This window comes from Molothrus aeneus, chromosome 7, assembly GCF_037042795.1.
Source record: "Molothrus aeneus isolate 106 chromosome 7, BPBGC_Maene_1.0, whole genome shotgun sequence".
In the NCBI taxonomy this organism is placed as follows: Eukaryota; Metazoa; Chordata; class Aves; order Passeriformes; family Icteridae; genus Molothrus; species Molothrus aeneus.
The window spans coordinates 14850039-14869190 of NC_089652.1; the positions used below are offsets into that span (position 1 = coordinate 14850039).

Sequence of the window (19152 nt, forward strand, 5' to 3'; positions counted from 1 at the left end):
ATCACAAAACTATCCTCAGTTAATTTGGTATAACCCCAGAAAGCTACAGTAGATTTAACAAAACTTTAGTTCAAACATGGGAGAATTTTAATGGGAAAATTGGAAACAAGTGAGTTGTGGTTTTGATATTTTTAATCAAGAAATGCTTCTTCATCTCCCAGTAAAATCCTTGCTTCCTCTGATTTTCCTGTGTTGCTGGGTGGGCCTCAGGGATTTTTGCCCACAGCAGTACAGTGGCATCAGCTGCACAGAGAGGTGAGGGCTGGGGAAACACAGGCCCCAGTAACAACAACAGCCATATTATTGAAGATAATTTGGATTTGGATTGTCCACAAGAGCATTTAATCCCACAGCACTGTTAATGATGTTTACCCAAGATGACAGAAGATGGTTCTCCACCCACTGCTGTTATTAATTGCAGATGTCTCTTTCTCCCTTATAAACTAGGGCTGCTAGTTTTATAATGCAGTTTTCAGGTGTCCTCAGATGCATAATCTTTTTCTCGTGTTTTTTTTATCACATTAGTTCTGCATACAATTTTCTTTACATCTTAAACCAGCTCAAATAGTCCTTTTTTCTCTTTGCTGTCTATTATTTCTTAGTAGCACTGTTTACAGGCTGAGTGTGAATACAATTACTTCCAGTTTTAAGTAACACTTCAGGTTTTCAAATATTTCAAGTATTTCAAGTATTTCTAATGTTCATTTTCAATTTATGAAAATTAAAAGAAAACAAACAAATAAAAATCCTCTCAATACAGCTGAAGAAATAATTATTTTTAATTACCTTGTCCTTTTCACAAGTTTCTTTGTCTTGTTGAATGGTGGGCTATGGATGTGTTAATACCTGTTACTTAATCTTATAAATTGATGTTTATTCTTTGCTAAATTATTAGTTTCATTGCTTAAATGTCAGCTCCTAAGCTCTGTGGCTATTCAGTTTAATACAGAAGATATTGAGTGTGCTCAGACTGTTCATATACTGCTATAACCCACTTAATTATGCTGTGTTGGAAGTCAGTTTTTCTGACTTCTGGGGTAGACTTCATTAGTGTCACATGAGAAGTGTCTGATCAGTGACAAAATGGAAGGATTTTATTGCTGTGTCCAGCTTCCTAGTGGCAAGCTGTACATAGACAGAGACATTTTTTTCTTGGAACTGCACAGCAAAGTTTGGGCACACAGGTTGCCACAAAGGACACTCCAGTTAGATGTTATGAAAACATGATGCACTATGAGGCTGACTGACTGTTTAAACTGTTTTTTTTTTCCAAGACTTCTTGAAATCTCCATACATTCAAAGCTTGAGCAGAAATACTGTGAGTAATTTTATCTAACTTTGCAGTTATACCTATCTTTGAGGTTAGCCCCGTCTTGAGCAAGAGCTTGTACCTGGTGGAGGTCACTTCAACGAAATTATCCCTTGATTCTATGATAGATCTGCACTGGGAGAGCTAAGGACTCCTGAGGACATCTTCACAAAGTCATGCCTGAGATAAAGTCACTTGTGTCCTTCTGTGAATCTGCAATATCTTCAGAATCACTTCAGATTTGCCTGAGCAGTGTTTCCAAATCATCTGGTCTGTTACTGCATTCTGCATTCCTCCTGAACATGAGCTGTACCCACAGTGCAGGTTACCTCTGATGACTGTCACCTATGCAGTGAGACATTGCAAGATCATTGTGGCTTAAAGGCTCCCCCAGGGACTCATTTCCACCTAAAAGCATAAAAATTATTCCAAATACCTGTCATCTGATCTATTGCCTCAGATAATGAGGAACCACTGGAAATAGTAGGATTTGAAGCTGTTTTAAGCTGATATTGTTCTACCAGAGCCTGGCCCCTTGCTGTGCAGTGTTACAAATTTATTTTTGTGTATTTGAAAATAAGTTTTCAAATTTATTTATGCTTCCACTTTGGAAAGCGTGATTTGGAGATGTGCTCAGTCAAATACGGAGGGAGCAGTGGAAGTGCCAGAAACACCCTACAGCTATTTGCAAGCAGTGGCACTGATGCTGCCAGACCCACCTGGGCATTTTGGCAGTGGTGCTTAGGAGGGGCTGTGTGTGTGTTTGTGTGCAGTACCGAGGAGCACACGCCCCAGGAGATACCCGTGTTGGGTTCTGGGAGATGTCTGTGAATAACCTCCTGCAGCTACAGGTTCCTCTGAAGTGGAAGAAGTTATGTACTGGAAATGTCTCCCATGCATATATGGTTATTTCTGTGTAGATCAGCTCCCAGAGTATTTCATCTGCCCACTTCATCTCTCAGAGAAAAATTTTTAACGCTACGTTTTCCATTCCACTGATATGCAATGCACTGTGTAAAATACCAAGTAAATATGGTTGCTAAGAGTCTTATTTATTGCATGTGCTAGGCTAATTTGAATTGAATTAAGGCTTAAGAGAACCGAGGAGGTTGGTCTTAAAACCCCATTTGCTAAAATTATCTTTACACACTTGAACATAATTGTACTTAGGCCAAAGAAATATGTATAAAAACATGAAAATATTTTTATGATAGAACAGTACTTTCCAAGTTAAATTTTTTTTTCCAATATTACTGTAATTTTGTTATTTATATATTTTAATTAGGTACAATGAAACGATGCATGCACACAATGAAAATAATATATAGTATATATATGTATGAAATATATTATTATCCCAGAGTAAGGTGAGTTGGAAGGGACACACAAGGGTCATTGAATCCAACTCATGGCCCTGCACAGGACATCCCCAAGAGTCACACCATGTGCCTGAGTGTGTTGTCCAAACATTTCTCAAACTCTGCCAGGCTTGGTGCTGGGGCTATTTCCCTGGGCAGCCCATTCCAGTGCCCAGACACCCTGTGGTTTAAGAATCTTTATCTGATGTCCAACCTAAACCTCCCCTGACACAACTTGAGGCCAATCCCTTGGGTTCTGTCCCTGTCAGCACAGAAGACATCAGTGCCTGCCCCTCTTCTTTCCCTCATGGGGAAGTTGTAACTGCAGTGAGGTGTCCCCTCAGTCTTCTCTTCATATAAAATTTGCATATTTTATGTATGCTGGTGCATGTCATAAATATGATCTTTTCCTGAAAGTAGTTGTCTTAATGCTGAATCAATTTCACTGCACTTTTTGTCTAAATGCTCATATCACAATTTTTCCTGCACATAAAGAAGATTATTTACTGGAAGTTATGTAACACTAATGATATATCCTTAGTTACAGAAATCTTTATCTTACTTGATACAAAACTGTAGATTATTTCTACTCAGAGATGGAGCACAGAAAAAAGCAAAATACCTGATAAGTTTTTAATTTTACTCCAGTGATTTATCTACTCTGTATGGTTAAATTGAACAGTGTCAGAAGTGTTCTTGTCAGCAGAGTTTAGGAAAAATCTAGCATTCAAGGAGTGTGTCTGTGGAAGTGTATTGCTGCAGAGACATGAGTTGGTGCACAACAAAATCCCCTTTGGGCGTATCCATGTTTGTACTGTAAAACAAAGTCCTCAAAACTAAAAGTTTAAAGCACACTTGGGAATATTTGGATTTTTCTACTGCCATGGGCACTGCCTTTCCTCTGGTATAATGATGAATTTGGTATAAGCACAGACACAACAGACTTCCATATTATCGCACACTAATAAGAATACAAATTCTGCAGCAAAAACATACTGGAGGCCTAAACAAAAACTAAAGACATTTAAGTGAAACGAAATCAGTATATCGTGGTTATAAAAATATAATTAACCACCTAAGCACGGAAAAATTATAGTTAGACAACACACTAACTTAATTTTTTTTTTTTTTAAATTAGAGACTCAGGCATAATAGTAATGTCACAAATGAATAGGAATTTGCTTTGATGATGATTAAAATGTCCTCTCTGACTTTCTGGAATGTATAAACCATTTTTTAGTACACCTTATGAATTTAGCAAGCTATAAAAACATAAAACCAGTCAGTGTTAAGTGCATTCTAAAGCCAGATTTTCTTAAACCAGGACAAGAGTTGGAGTGATGGTCCTTGGCTCTACATTGCTTTGTTGGTTCCAATGTTTCAATTAGAAAATGAAGTCACAAAATTTGATAGAATTATCATACTGATGTTTTTATTTTATTTTTTCCCTACAGATTAAGATGCTTGGTAAAGCAGCTGGAGAAGGGTGACATTAATGTGGTGGACTTAAAAAAGAATATTGAATATGCAGCGTCTGTGCTGGAGGCAGTTTATATTGATGAAACCAGGTAAGTCTGAGGGGAAAACAAAATGAAAGAATGTTGCAAATTGTATTTTAGAACTTTGGTCTTTGCGTGCAATTGTCACTGACATGAGCTGAAGGTCTGAGCACATTAGAAGAAGCGTATGTGGCTCCTGGGTCTTTTATTACAAAGTTAAAGCAAGTAAGATTCCAAAGGTCAGATGTAACTGTTGTCTGGAAAGAAATACTCACAGAAATGAGTCAGAATAGCTGGTCAGTAAATACACAAATGAATGAAATGCTGGTATTTATTTTATAACGTTTGATGCTTAGTTTCTGTTTATTGTTGGCAGTATTACTGGCAATCATGTGAGTTAATTCCAAGTAAAACAGAGGTTCTAAGTATTTGGTTTCTTGAAAGAGTTTTAAGATATGGACTGTACTGAAATTAGCTAGCTAGCTCACTGGTTTTCTTTGTGCATGCTGGCCTTTCTAAGTTTTTTCTAAGCAAAATGGTCTTGCAAAGATGTCTGTCCAAACTTCCTTGGTACCACTGGAGTGTGCAGCACATGTCTCAGTTCTACATTTGTGAATTATTTCATGGACCTAACGCTCCCTGTGGCGTGTGCCCTCCCCTTGCAAATCTGCATAGATGATACAGAGCTTGAAGTCCTGCTTCAGAGATAAAGCACTGGTTATTCCTCCGTACACCTCCCAAACACTGGGATTAAATGGGTGTAGTATTCATGGCTCTGTCTGAGCAGTAGTGCCAGGACCAGGAAAATAAATTGAGATTTACTTAGTTTCTAAACTGAGGCAGCTTCTGTGCAAATGAATAGTAGTGTCACAATGAGGAATCCAGTCTTTCTGGCTCTCTGTGGGAATATCAAGACAAATAGCAGGCATTTCATGCTCAGAGAAAACAGCTACCACTGAAAATACATAGGCTCTGGCAGCAACAGGTACATTGCTTTTGCTGTAAGCAAATCTTTAAATTAGCTAATTGCCCTCATAGAACTTGACAGCAAGATTATGAAAATACCCAGAAGAAAACAAACACGTGTAATTTTATAGTGATTGGCAAGATTTTCATAGTCCTCTGGTTATTTTCTTAATTCTAGGACCGCTATGTCCTCGTAATGGTGACTATTTTCAAAAATTCTACTTCAGTGTATCAATAAAGTTTTTCTCTTCTGGAGCTTACTGCACAACGATGTTTAATCATATTTATTTATTGCATTCAGTATTTTACAGAATATTCTGATTTTTCACTGTACTAAGTCAGGATACACTTGAGACAGGTATCTTGTTTTGCTCTTATTTGTTGAATACCTGTGTTCACCAAAGAAATTTGAGAGTTTGTGGACCTACCAAATTTTGGTAGCATTCCTTATATAGATATGCATTAAGCATACATTTTGTGTATATCTTTCTGTACCTATATCTGTATTTATGAAGTGTATATGTAGACATATAAATCAAATTCTGCTACAAATAATAGTTAAAAGTGTTGCTATAATGAAACCTACTTTTGTACTTTTATTCTTTTAATTTTAGTGGTTTGTACTTCACTATTTTACCTCTATATTTCTCCTTTTGGTTTACAGTATTTGATTTTGGTTTTAATTTCTCTTCCTTGAACTAATGCAGTCTCCATGAAATTCAGAAAATCAGTATGATGGGTTTTTTTAACGTGGTGGTTTTTGTGCTAATTTTGTCCTAGAAATGTAGACTGACCCTCCACATCTTAGTTGGACATGGATTATGTATGAGTCTATTTTAAATTTTGACACTTCCCCATTAAAAACAATTGTAAATGGTAATCTGTAAACTTAGTAATTTACTAACAACTGCAAATTTTAAATTTATTGTGAGGCTGGGAAACATGGTAGTTGCGACTGGTACTTTCATAGTAGACTCTTTTCCATGGCAAGCTGAAGAGAAAATTTTGTTTTAAATAGCGTGGACATTATTCTGTAACCTAAGTCACTCAAAAATGTAAGCACACAAAGAGGGTCTTGAGTTCCTGGGAAGCCAACCCTTAAGGAACAAAGCAGTATATCACTGAGTCAAATGGAGTTAGCTGAGTTACCTGGTGTGGTTGCATTTGTCCTTGTTCCCACCAAAGAATACAGGTTCTTTGTCTTGCACAGAGCTACTTCTGTGGGAGTCCAGAACTGAGTTAATTGCACTCATTAGTAGATTAGAAATAATAGTTTAGATCATAAGCAAAAGGGCTTGCTCCTGCTGAGCCTGAACATGCAGTTTTATACATCACAAAGTTCAAATAACTTCAGTAAGTTTCTTACATATGAATTGCTGTTCAGTCAGTGTCTGCAATGTCTCATGTGAAAATACCCATGCTTTCTGTTTTAAGACCATTATTGATCCCTGGATTTTGTCCTGATGAATTTACTGACCCATTGCTAAAGTATCCAAGCAGAGGAAGACCTCAGCTTCAACCAGCAATCTAAAATTGCATCCTGTTTGTGGTGTTCTCTTCTTCCCCACTTTTTTGGGCAACAGACCTCAATATCAGCTGAGGGAAAGGTCATTTAAATATCTTTGTGGACAGGAATAGCAACCTCTACAGATTAAGAATAGAAATAAACAGAGAGTTTGTTACTTGAATCCTCTTAACTCATCTTTCTGTTCTGATATATGTGTTATGAAACAGGATGATAAAATGCTCCTGACAGTGGTCCCTCACCTATTGCTGAAGGACTTTCTGCAATTCTTCACAGGCATAGAGAAGAAAATAGCAAAAAGAAAAGTCAAAACTAAGGTCAATAAAGAGGTCCAAGTATGACATATCTCACAGAACTTGGTCAGTAATGTACCAAGGATCAAGGAAGAGCTTTGTCTGTTCCATAGCTCCAGGAAACCACCACTACTTAAAAAATAAATCTCTGGCATTATTCTGGCAAAACCACTTTTCTCTTTATAAGCCTGAGGGTTTTTTCAGGGAGCAGTTCCAATTTCTTCCAGTAGAAGATACCCATTCCCCCCCCACCCCCCCATATACTGTTGCTTCATTTGAGTTTCTTGAAAAGCCTGTATCATATTATAAAGTTGTGTGTGAACATGAGAGAACAATCAAACGTGTGTTGATGGCATATTGAATCTTTATTTAAAGTGCAATGATCAGGTTCAAATAGCTGTAGCATTCACACCATTTAGCAGAGGATGAAACATTTTTTTCAGGTCCCCTGACTTTCCCTTTGTCTGCTCCTGTGTTTCTGTATACTATAGCCATTTACATGAGCATTTTTTGTAACTATTTGCCAATACTCCTTTCCATTCTTGAGCTTTCTACAACTCTGTGGATTTGGGCTAGGGCAAAAGCAGAGAAACAACACACCAGATTTTATTTAAGAAGTTCTGAGAGTAGTCTTCTTAGAAACAGGGATAGGCACTAGGGATAACCTTCCGAAATGAGGAGAAATTGGTTTGGGGCAGTGACTGTCAATATCTCTATAAAGGGTTCTGAGCTGATGGAAAGTTGGAAAGCCCAGACATCAGGCATCAAGTAAGTGCTGCTTTCCTATGAGCTCCATTATCTGTGGCCCCAAGTCACTAAATTAGCTTGTTTAACAAGCTCCTTTTCGACTGCTGCATCTTTCAGTGCTGCACCAAATTGTTCCTTGAAAGAGATCAAGCACTCTGGTAGCTCAATCTGAGGTCCATCGTCAGCTGAAAATACCCAGGAGACTCTCACAGTTCCAGCCCCTCAGATTTGCTCTGTGGAAGAAGTTCAGACTTAATAGATATTATAAATAATTCTGACAAATCTTGCAGAATTTTCTCCATTAGTACCTGCCATTTGGCTCAAGGCAATGGAAGAAGGATATTTAGAGTCAAACAGGAAATAAATACAGCTTGATAATTCAGTCATGACAGATGTTCCATTCCTTCTAAATGCAGCTCTTCATTCATGCTAACTGAAAAGAAAATAAGTCAAATAAAATCTAGATAAGAATTACAAGATGAAAGAGAAAAAATGTATTCAAAAGCTAAATAATAAAAATAGCAATAGTAATAGTAATAATAATAAAAAATCCTTATTGTGGAGACTACTTTTATGCTGTTTGGTATAAAATCAGAATAGTTTATTCCAATTATGTTTTATTTTTATATGCCTTAGTATGTTAGAAAATAGATTTGATTTCAGGGGGATATTTATCTATGCGGTTGCAGTTCCATACAGGGTTTTTGCTTGTTTCAGACTGTATAATGCCCTTTTAATAAGGCTTTAACTTATTAAAAGGTCATTATACAGTCCTTTTTGAGAACTTACAGTCCTTAATTGAGAACTTTTGACTTAGAAGAGACTGCATTTCTGTAATGCATGAAGTAGCTCTGTATCATATACTGGCAGGATCTTTTAGCATCTTTGATTCAACAAGGCATAATAACCAATACGGATTCACAAAGAAAAAGGTAATGTCATTAAGGGTGACATTGTAGCAATATATATTTGCATGAGAGCTCTGGAAATAATATTTCAATGACACTACAATGGCAGACACAGTTTTTGTACCAGCATTGTAAGGCTCTGAGCTAGCAGGAAACTCCCAGCAGGAAGCTGTTCCTTGACATTGCAGGACCACTGGCACTCTGTTCTCACCTGTGGCACACCAGATGGAGCTGACTGTGAGTCACAGAATTTCACTGGCTCTAAGGCTCTGGTTATGGAAGGAATTGTGCCGTTCAGACACCAATAGCTATTCAGGGACACCAGCAGAGATGGTCACACCAGCAAAGTGTCTTTGATGGTGCAAGGTTGAGAAACTTAAATTTTCTTACATCAAAGAGATGTACATATTTTTGAAAACATTTATCCCATATCTCTCAATCTGAAAAGACAGATTAATTTGCTCATTTATACATGAAGGCGAATGTTTCATTCACAGTAAGGCATTCAGTCAATGACGTAATTTCTTTTGAAAGATCTAGAACATATTTATCCTGAAAATTAACTTTTTGAGAAAAATCTATGAATATTAAAGAACATAATCTGCCTAATGCCAAGGATAGAACAGGTGGAATGGGCTGCTCTATTTGGTAATTATTTACCAGATGAAAAATATGGTCTGTGATTCCTCTCTCAGCTGGCCTAGCTATTTGAAGAGGCAATTATTTAAGCATGAAGTTAAATTTTAATCTTGAATATTCAGTCAAGTTTGCTGAGCATGTATTGCTGTCCTCCATAGCCAACCCATGGTTAAATATACTTTGCCTGAACAACAAAATGTACCATTTGAAGTGAATCATTCAGTTTATCCACTAAGGGAATCTACAATTGATACTTTTGCAAAAGCTGCTATTGAGAAAAAGCTTATTGTGTTGAGATGAATTCAGTACATTCCACCCTTATAAAAGCTTAAAATAAGCCTTTGAAATCTTTTGTACTAAGCTAACGTGGTATGCTTTTGGGGTTTTTTGTGTTTTTTTTCTGAGAGGAAAGCTTACAAGAGCATTCAAGTTGCATAAAAAAATCATATAAAATCACTGAAAATCTATGAAATTCTGACTAAGCTTCTCAGTTCAGTTAGGGTATTTAATAAATGGCCAGCATCCCTTTTCCAAAGTTATTGAATTTTTATATTTCAAAGTTTTTGCTGTTAATTCTAAATCATGCCCTGAATTAGTTCTTGCCCTATAGAATTCCCAGAATACTATATCAAAGGGAAAGGGAAAGGGAAAGGGAAAGGGAAAGGGAAAGGAAAGGAAAGGAAAGGAAAGGAAAGGAAAGGAAAGGAAAGGAAAGGAAAGGAAAGGAAAGGAAAGGAAAGGAAAGGAAAGGAAAGACAGTGGCTCACATCTGTAATCTGAAAAATGACATTTTTTAATCATGATTAGCCTGAGCCAAATCTTAAGATTGTTGTTGGCCTTTGGTATATATCTCTGCATTTCTGAATAGGTAGTACATATCAACAAGTGCAAATTTCAGTAACAGTGGTCCTTCTTACATTGCTTCTCTTCTGTTGTATTTCCTGCATTTATTCCAAATTATTTTCTGTTTATTTTAACTAATTGGTAATTCTTCATATGTGGACAATTCTTCTAAGAATGTGCTAATTTTATGACTATAACATGTTGGTAAAATAATAATTTCCATTGGAAATACCTTTATGTACTAAAAATGCCCCTCATTTGTTTTTGCAGTTTGTTTATCCTTATTGGGAGTCAAGAGAACCTTTTAGTGGATGTAAGTGGAAGTTGTAATGGACTATAGAGGATGGAAATATTGATTGAATATATTGATTCATGCTTATTCAGGAAGATAGGGAGATAACAGAACTAAATAATTGGTAAAAATGTGAACTGACTAGTTAGACTGTAAATTCTCCTGCATTCTAGACATAGGAGAGGACTTTAATTCACTCTTAAGGGCTTGATTAATTCAGTAATTAGAGCAAAGAGCTAGTACCACCTTCTCAACCTCTTCTCTGGAAATCTTCCACTACCTCTGTTAGGCAGCATGACTGATCAACAAAGATGGAATTTTTTTCCCCATAACCATTATCTAATTTTAATTTTTTTCATTTTCTTTTCTTTCTTCTCCTCCATAGTACATCTGATATATTCCTAAGGGAAAAGAAATACACTTCTGACTAGTGCATTACTATATTTAAAATTCTGATTAAATGAAAAGAGAGCTAGAAATTATCACTACTTGAATTTTGAAAAATTATTCTTGGCAAAAAACACAGTACTGCGACAAGAAGATCAGGTTATTAGTTACTATGACTGCAGTATTAATTGATTGCTAAGCTGAAATGCCAAGGACCATGTCTTACTTATTCCCACAACTGTCAATGAAAGTTCTACTCATGGAATGAATAGAATTAAATAACCCAAGCCTCCCCCTCTCCTTCCCACGCATATCGCTTCCTCGTATTGCATCTACTTAACAGGCTGATGATATATGAGCAAAATAAGTGTATGCAACCCTGAAATTCTGATTATGTGTTGGAAAAAAAAGTATTTTCTGTGGCACATTTTAGTAGAGCTCTTATTGTTGTTTTGTTTTTTAGCATTTTAGGGTGTTCCTTTGCTTTATGGAAGAAAAATTAAAGTATGTGCTTTGGCATCTGTTAGTATAATTTTGTAATTCAATTGGGATATTTGAGTTCATGCCTCCTGGTTCAATGAAATTTATCTCAGCAGAGTTTTACTTAAGACTGATTATGGAACAACTATCTAGCTTTAAAGTACCCACAATATCTGATCTTCAGGTTGGTTGATTAGGAGCATGAGGCTTTGGGCCTTGTAGTCACTCCATGCCAAATACTTACTAAGCCAAAGGCTGTAGCCTTCTGTTTGACAGATATAGCCACATGTCTATTACTTTTTCCATTAATTTTTCCATGAAATTTTTGAACCTATGTCACAGTTTAAATGTTTTGAAATGTCACAAAATTATATTACAGTTTACAATTTATAATTGCAAGTTAGGTTGCAAAATCTTGCAAAAAACGCTGTAATATTTCATAGGAAGTTAAGCGGTTTGAATGTGTGCCTTTCTTTTGAACCTGTCATTTGATTTTATTTGATCTTCATCTTTTTTTTTTAAAGGAATAAAATGCTAGAATGGGTTTGAGTGAGATGAATGACTAGCCTTTGTTTCCTCTCCTTAAATGTTGTTTCAATTAGGCACCTGAAAGAAACGAATCCTTTTTGAGAAGTTATTAATCTTATGTGATGAGGGATCTATAAGATTTTGTCCTTGCAAATTAATTCCGTGTTGCAGTTGCTTTTCTTGATGTTTAAGTTAGAAGCAGAGCCACTGAAACTCTCTCTTGCCTGGCAAGTTATTCAGCCATCTCTCATCAGAGAGCAGTGGCCTCATGAAAATTACAGATAAATGAACGCTTATTTCAAATACTACTTTCTCTGTTCCATCTTCATGAAGTAACTCCTGCTTACTGTCATTTACAGACTGAATAGTTCTCCTACTTTACAGATGAATGGTTAAAAAGATGAGAGAGACTGCAGTGTGTTTTTCTAGTCTTAATTTGTACTCCAGTGGCTCATATCTGCAGAGCTCAGATCCCAAATTTAGATCTGCATCTCATCATAGCAAACTGATGTAGAACCCTGCTTCCTGCTGCGCAGGTGATGTGGAATATCCTGGCTGCAAGCTCTGAGGTAGCCTAATGCCCATGGCCCTCTAATTGTGGGAATATTTGCATCTCATTTGAATAAAAGTTGCAATAGTTACAAAAATATGTTTTAGGGATTGTAAGGTTTTTTCCTTGTTATACAAAAAAACATATCAAATGTCGAATATTCCTCAGAAATATAAATGTACTGATTTCTCCAGGAATATTTAATGACAGTGTTAGACTAGGATGGATTTAAGTGGACTATAACATGGGTTTTAGTGTAGGCAATAAAGCCAATTTGTAGCCTTTGACCTTTGGCCAGTCTCAGCCTTGGTTCAGTTTTGCAAGATAATTTGCTCAAATCCTTTCTTCCACACAAGTTCTCTTCTTCCAAATTAAGTTTCTGATTTTTGGCTGTTGTCCCACAGCCAGAAAATTTCATAATCCTTGTTCATTCTGCTCTTCTTGTACTCCATTTTAAGGAGCCTTCCTAGTCAGATAATTCTATGCCTCTGAAAAAATAAGAATTTTTCTACTGCTCTTTCAGTAAACCAGGGAAGGACAAGGAGTGCATTTATATTTTTTAAACCCCAGTTGAAGAATCTCAGAAAATATACTGTCCACCAGATGGGCTGCTGAAACTGAGCACAAATATGCTATGCTCGCAGTTCACCAATAATTAAAATGATTCTTCTGACATGTTTCCTATTACTATAATCCCTCAGATACGATTAAATTTATGTGGAGATTCTTTTGAACTACACCACACTCAGGCTTTCTTTATTCATCCATGTTTCAGAAAGGCAGCACAATAGAAATAGACCTATGTAATCAAATAATGCCTGCAATTCAATTGGTACCACTTTCAAGAATATATTTTGAAAGGGTGGCATGCTATGTATATATTCAGGTCACCCTACTCTGGGTTTTCTTGCATAACTGAATGAAAGGAAAATTAATATCAGACAAAATAAGGGATTTGTTTCCTGGAAACCCCAGCACTCTGAGTGATAAGGTCAAATAACTGTAAGAAAAAGATTTATAGAAGTGTGGAACGGAAGTGTTGAGTCTGTTTAAAGAGAGTATTTAGTTAAAAGTTTCTTCTAAGTAAACTGATGACCTCTAATTCACTTTTGTTGAAGTAAAGATTCTTTTTAATACTTCTTCTATTTTGCAAGAGCTATATATAACTTTTCTAGATTTTTGAACTGCTAACAAGTTTGAAAGCTGACTTGCAATCCAATCTTGTATAATATCTTTACTGCTATGACTTTTTTACCCTGCCTTCAATAGGAATACAGATCTCTACGTAGAAGGAATTAATTCTCTTTAATGCTTTTATTGTACTGCAGTAGCAGGATGAGCATGTGTACAGGGCATTCACTGACATGCACGCACCACATCATTACCATGTATCATCATTTACTTTTGTTTGTAAGTATCAAAGCACTTGTACCATTTTGGGGTACAGATCAATAGACTAATGGTGCTCTCACAGCAGCTACTCTGCTAACAGTTCTGTCAGTTACTGTTTTAGAGGTGGTCTTGGGATTTTACAGCTCATTGACTACTCTTCAAGCCACCACTGCTCTGACAACTTAGTAGAAAAACCTTTTCTTGTCTTCAGTTGAATAAATTGCATTTTATTGTCTTTTACCTGCTGGAACATGAGCAGTGGGAGAGAGAGATGGTATCTGCTGTGCACAGCTTCCCCTTGGTGTCAGTCCATCTGCCAGAGAAGACATTTTGTGATGTGCTGAGTTGGTCCTACAGACAACCTCAGCTCCTCTTAAATCAAGTTTTAGCTGTTCACCTGTGAGTACTCCTCTTGTTACATACGAGGTCTTGTTGGTTACCTTGAATTATTGTTCTGTAGGAAACTTTTGGACACTGAAGATGAACTCTCTGACATCCAGTCGGATTCGGTCCCGCTGGAAGTGCGGGACTGGTTAGCTTCTACATTCACAAGGGAAATGGGAATAGTGAAGAGGAGGCCTGAGGAAAAGCCCAAATTCCGAAGCATTGTGCACGCTGTACAGGCTGGGATTTTTGTAGAAAGGTGAGAGCTTTGTTTTCTTGTTACTGCAAGCACTGCATTTAACCACAGTGTCTGCCATCCTTTAAATGGTGGGGTGAACCTGGAGCAAATCTTTGAGCCAGAATTTATGCTTAATTTTCTGCAACCACTCCATTTTTCTCTACAGAATTCCAGATGAAACCTCTAATTTGTAAAATTTCTTAAGCCTTGGAAAATTCTGGGGATTAACTCAATGTCTTTGTAACTTCTACACTAAATCGTACCAACGGCTATTCTTATATTAAAGAGTAATATACTTGCAAAGGGGTTTGTCTCATAACTTCATAAAAGATTACATAAATCTTTGGGGTCAGACCCTTAAATAGATTCATGTTACTTCACAAATTCTGAAAGAAAAATTAAAACAAGATAAACTTTTCCAGTATGTTTTTGAAGAAGAGCTATTCCTTAATATTTTATTTGTTCTTTTAGGATGTACCGGAAAACTTCAAGCATGGTTGGTTTGGCTTATCCAGCTGAAGTGATAGTCACATTTAAGGTGAAAGAAGTTTAATCATTGTGGAAGTTGAATGTATTTGCACTTATGTTTAGTGACTTTTAGGGTCCAATTAATATTTTTCTACTGAAGGTACTCTAGCCATAGTTAGTACTACAGAACTGAGCACAAAGTACAGAGAAACGAATAGTTAAAAATTCAGAAATAACATATGATTCTGATTAATTCTGACTTAATTTAGATCCTATTAGAGTAATAGAATGAAATTTGTGTAGAAGTTCTTATAGAAATGTGAGACAGTTTTATCAGCTCCCAGTGGTATCGTAATCAGCATCTCAGACAGCAGCATTTGTTTCCTTTTTAGGCAAGAAAAAGGAGATAGTATTGGGATAGAGCTAACAAAAGAAGCTGAAGCTTATGGAACAAGTACAGTATTTGGTGCATATTTAAAGTATTACTCTAGTTCAGCCAAAAGATGTTCTTTTATAGTAAGCTGAGTTCCTATGTCTATGAATGCAATTATAAACTGAGATTTCTTGAGAGTTAAGAACCTCCACTTTTCCCCTGAAAGCCAAACAATTATTCTCAATTTGCTTTATGTTTAATGACATCGGTGTTAATGACATTGCATAATAGCCTATTTGAAGGGTGGTATTCAGAGTAGCTCCATGAGGTACTCATGGAGCTACTCTGTACTCAACTTTCTCAGTACAATTTGTACTGAGAAAGTTAAACTTGGAAGTTTGATTCAAAGCATGCAAATGGCCCGGTCATGTTGCAAGTATTTTATTCATAACTGACAGAATTGTTTCCATCATCAATATTGTAGTAGCCATTAATATGTTATCTACATTAGGAATTTGAAAGAGCTGGGTAATAAAACCACCAAACTCTCCCTCTTCCCTCTAGATACTAGCCAAATGGATGGAAATGTAATTTTTTTTTGCTTTGTTTTGTTGTTTTCCTTTTCCCTCATCTACAGGATGTTGATAAGTGGTCTTTTGACGTATTTGCCCTTAATGAAGCAAGTGGAGAGCACAGTCTGAAATTTATGATGTATGAGCTGTTAACCCGATATGACCTTTTGAGCCGTTTCAAGGTCAGGAACTAAACATAAAGAAAAATATAGATGCAAAAATGCATGTGTCAAGTTTAAAATACAAGAAAACCAGCATTGAAATGTTTTTTATTATATGATGTAGTGTAGAATTTCAAAGAATATGGCAAATAAAATATTGCAAAATGCCAATTGTTCTAACAAATGAAACTTCACCCAGAACATGCAATTTTTTTCTGCAACCCAAAAAATGGAAAGCGATGTAGACCCTTGTCATGTCATTTGTGTTACATAAATAGATTATGTATACAGGCTATTTACTCAGCAGGCCTGAACCAGTGTCTCACCTTTGCAGACCAAAAATTACCAAAAGGGCATAAAACTGTAGTTAGTCCTAAATACCTTTTTCATGGTCTGGATCATGCTATGTAGATCACCACTGTGCAGGGGGTTCAGCTGAGCCTTCTTCTCCTGAACAACCTGGGGGATATATAAAGAGAAAAATTGCTTTTCCGAGGTGTTTGTTGGTTTGTGTTCCAAGGTGTTTGTTGGGTTTTTTAATACCATTTGGAGTCCTTATAGCTATCTTTGAAAGGCTGAGATAAAAAAATGAATCAAAATGATAAATTTATTGTTATGATACCAAATGAAAGTTTTCTTATAGTTTCAAAATCTCTTCACTGCAAAAACTCTGTATTCGTTTTGAAGAGGATGTCTCATCCTGAAGTTTCTTGACTATTTTAATTTTAGGCTGGCCACCCATCTTTTCCCAACAGGCTTCATTTGCTTGAAGTCAGAACCACACCAAGACCACCATTACAACACAGACATGAAGTACATAATGCTACTGGCAGAGTAGGCTTAAGCCCATTCTCAGTCCCATTGTTTATGTTTCAGGGTTTTTAAATTAAAAAAAAAAATTATTAAGGGACATGTAATTTCATTAAATGGGTGAAGTGGTTTATCCCCAGGCAGCAAATAAGCACCACACTGCCACTCACTTGCTCACTCCTCTCCCCAGAAGGATGGGGGAAAGAGAATTGGAGGCGGAAAAGTGAGAAAACTTGTGGGTTGAGATATGTACAGTTTAATAATGATGGTGGTAATAATAATATAGAAAATTAATATTTAAGAGAGGAATCAAACCCAAGGAGAAAGGCTGCAAATGAAAGCAATTGCTCAGCAGCAGCTGAGAGCTGCCCAGGCAGGCCCCAGGCAGCAGTGCCCAGCCAGGCTCCCCCAGCCCGGGGCTGCAGACCATGAGGCCGTGTGGAGCATTGTCCCCTGGTCAGCAGGGCCAGCTCTCCCAGCTGGGTCCCTTCCCACCTTCTTGTGCACCCCAGGCTACCCAGGGTGGGTGGGATGGGCAGCAGAAAAGGCCTGGACTCTGTGCAGTCTCTGCTCAGCAGTAACTAAAACATCCTGGAGTTATCAGCTCTGTTCACAGCACAAATCCAAAACATTGGCCCATATCAGCTACTATGAAGGAAACTAACTCTATCCCTGCCAAAACCAGCACAATGCAAAAATAAGTGGGACCAGATAGTACCTGTAGTTCACACAATGTCTGGAGGAAAGGAAGTTGTACTGTGACATTAAAGCAAACCTTGTGTCAAGCAAGGTAAAAGTGGTGAAGAAAAGGAGATAATCCTATTGTTAGACTCCTATCTGTCATGCCTGTGTTATACATGCAACCTCTGCATCCCTGGTGCAGACAGACATGCCTTGAAAACCATTTGGTTAATAGCTCTGCAGTGTCTTGTGCATGGTGTATGAAGAGAGATACAACATCTACAGAATTTGTGTGGAGGCTCATTGGTGTATGTATGATATCAGATCTTTATATTTTAAATTTTTATTTTATTGTTTGCCCACTAGATCCCATGGTATATTATTTGTGATTCATTTATTGCATGCTTGACTTTGCAGCTGTTGCAGGAAAAAAGCAATTATTTTAATGTTTTCTTGTCTGTAGATCCCTGTTCCCAATCTTATTTCTTTTGCTGAAGCTCTTGAAGTTGGTTACAGCAAATACAAAAATCCCTATCACAATTTGATCCATGCAGCTGATGTTACTCAAACTGTGCATTACATAATGATTCACACTGGCATCATGGTAAGAAGTATTGTGAAATTCAATTTCTTTTCTCAGACTCTGCTGTTTTGAATAAATGTGTACATGTTTCTTTTCTAATGGAAAAAGCTCAGTTGAGAATTTTTGCAGAGAGAGATTCAAGAACTGCTGTTCAGGCTGGGAACTTTATTTCGTTTTAACAGTTCTTCCAGGCTGAACTTCTCTTAATGTAGAGGGGAAAAAGGAAGAAAAAAATAATCTTCAAACCCCTTTTGCTTTTCATCGCCTGGATTTAGGTATTTTATATCATATTTAATGAGATAGATTTGCAGGAGTGGGCAGGTGAGAATTTTTTTACTTTCACATCAGAGCATGGGAGGTGTGATCAGGCAAGGAAGCTTTAGTATCTGCAGAGGTCCTGGCTGTTGAAAAATATACTGAATCAGTGCAGGCTTAGAATTATATCATCACCTGAATCAGTGCAGGCTTAGAATTCTATCATCATGGAATGGCTTGGGTTGGAAGGCACCTTAAAGACAACTCAGTTCCTACCACCCTGCCACAGGCAAGGACACCTTCCTCCAGACCAGGCTGCTCAAGGTCCCATCCAGGCTGGCCTTAAACTCTGAAACTGCTTTTTCTTTCAGTTTTTAACCTTCTTTAGCACTGCTCTTGAATACTTTATATGCCTGTGGTAGGCAGGCTATTGCATTTGCCTTGAAACATCACAAAATTTTAAATTATTTATTTGGGAACTGAAATGAATCTGTGCAAGCATTTTTATTTCTTAACAATTAAGTTAAGCAGTGGAATTCTCCTCACTATCAGCTTGCTAGGCAAAAGTAAATACTGACTGAAAGAAAATGGAGATTGCTGTCAATGGCTTTTTGATAATTTGTCTTTACTTTGAATGCAGTTGTTAAAAAAAAAAACAAACCAACAAACCAAAAAACAGACAAAAAACCAAACAGCTGGGAAGAAATAGTGTTTGATTTCTGTTTGCAGAGCTGTGAAACAATTCCAGAAGACTTTGGATAGAAAAAATTTAGAACTGACTCTGGATGGTTTTGCTCCTATATATACACAATAAATGGCAGTCAATCACTTATGTTAAGCCTTTTTTCACTTAAAATGCCCTTGGCTTCAGGGTGGTCAAGGAAAGGTCCCCAGGCATTGCACATTTTTAT

At 36.9% G+C, this 19152-nt stretch overlaps 1 protein-coding gene across 5 annotated transcripts in view; it reads left to right on the top strand.

Moving 5' to 3' along the window:
- Positions 1-19152, top strand: part of PDE1A (phosphodiesterase 1A) — a 201061-nt gene that overhangs the window by 142635 nt on the left and 39274 nt on the right. For all 5 annotated transcript variants that reach the window (XM_066553500.1, XM_066553499.1, XM_066553501.1 and 2 more), the window contains 5 exons: positions 4122-4235; positions 14177-14359; positions 14810-14876; positions 15817-15933; positions 17867-18007. In XM_066553500.1, coding sequence (XP_066409597.1) covers positions 4122-4235; positions 14177-14359; positions 14810-14876; positions 15817-15933; positions 17867-18007 — 622 coding nt within the window. The remainder of the gene's footprint in view (positions 1-4121; positions 4236-14176; positions 14360-14809; positions 14877-15816; positions 15934-17866; positions 18008-19152) is intronic.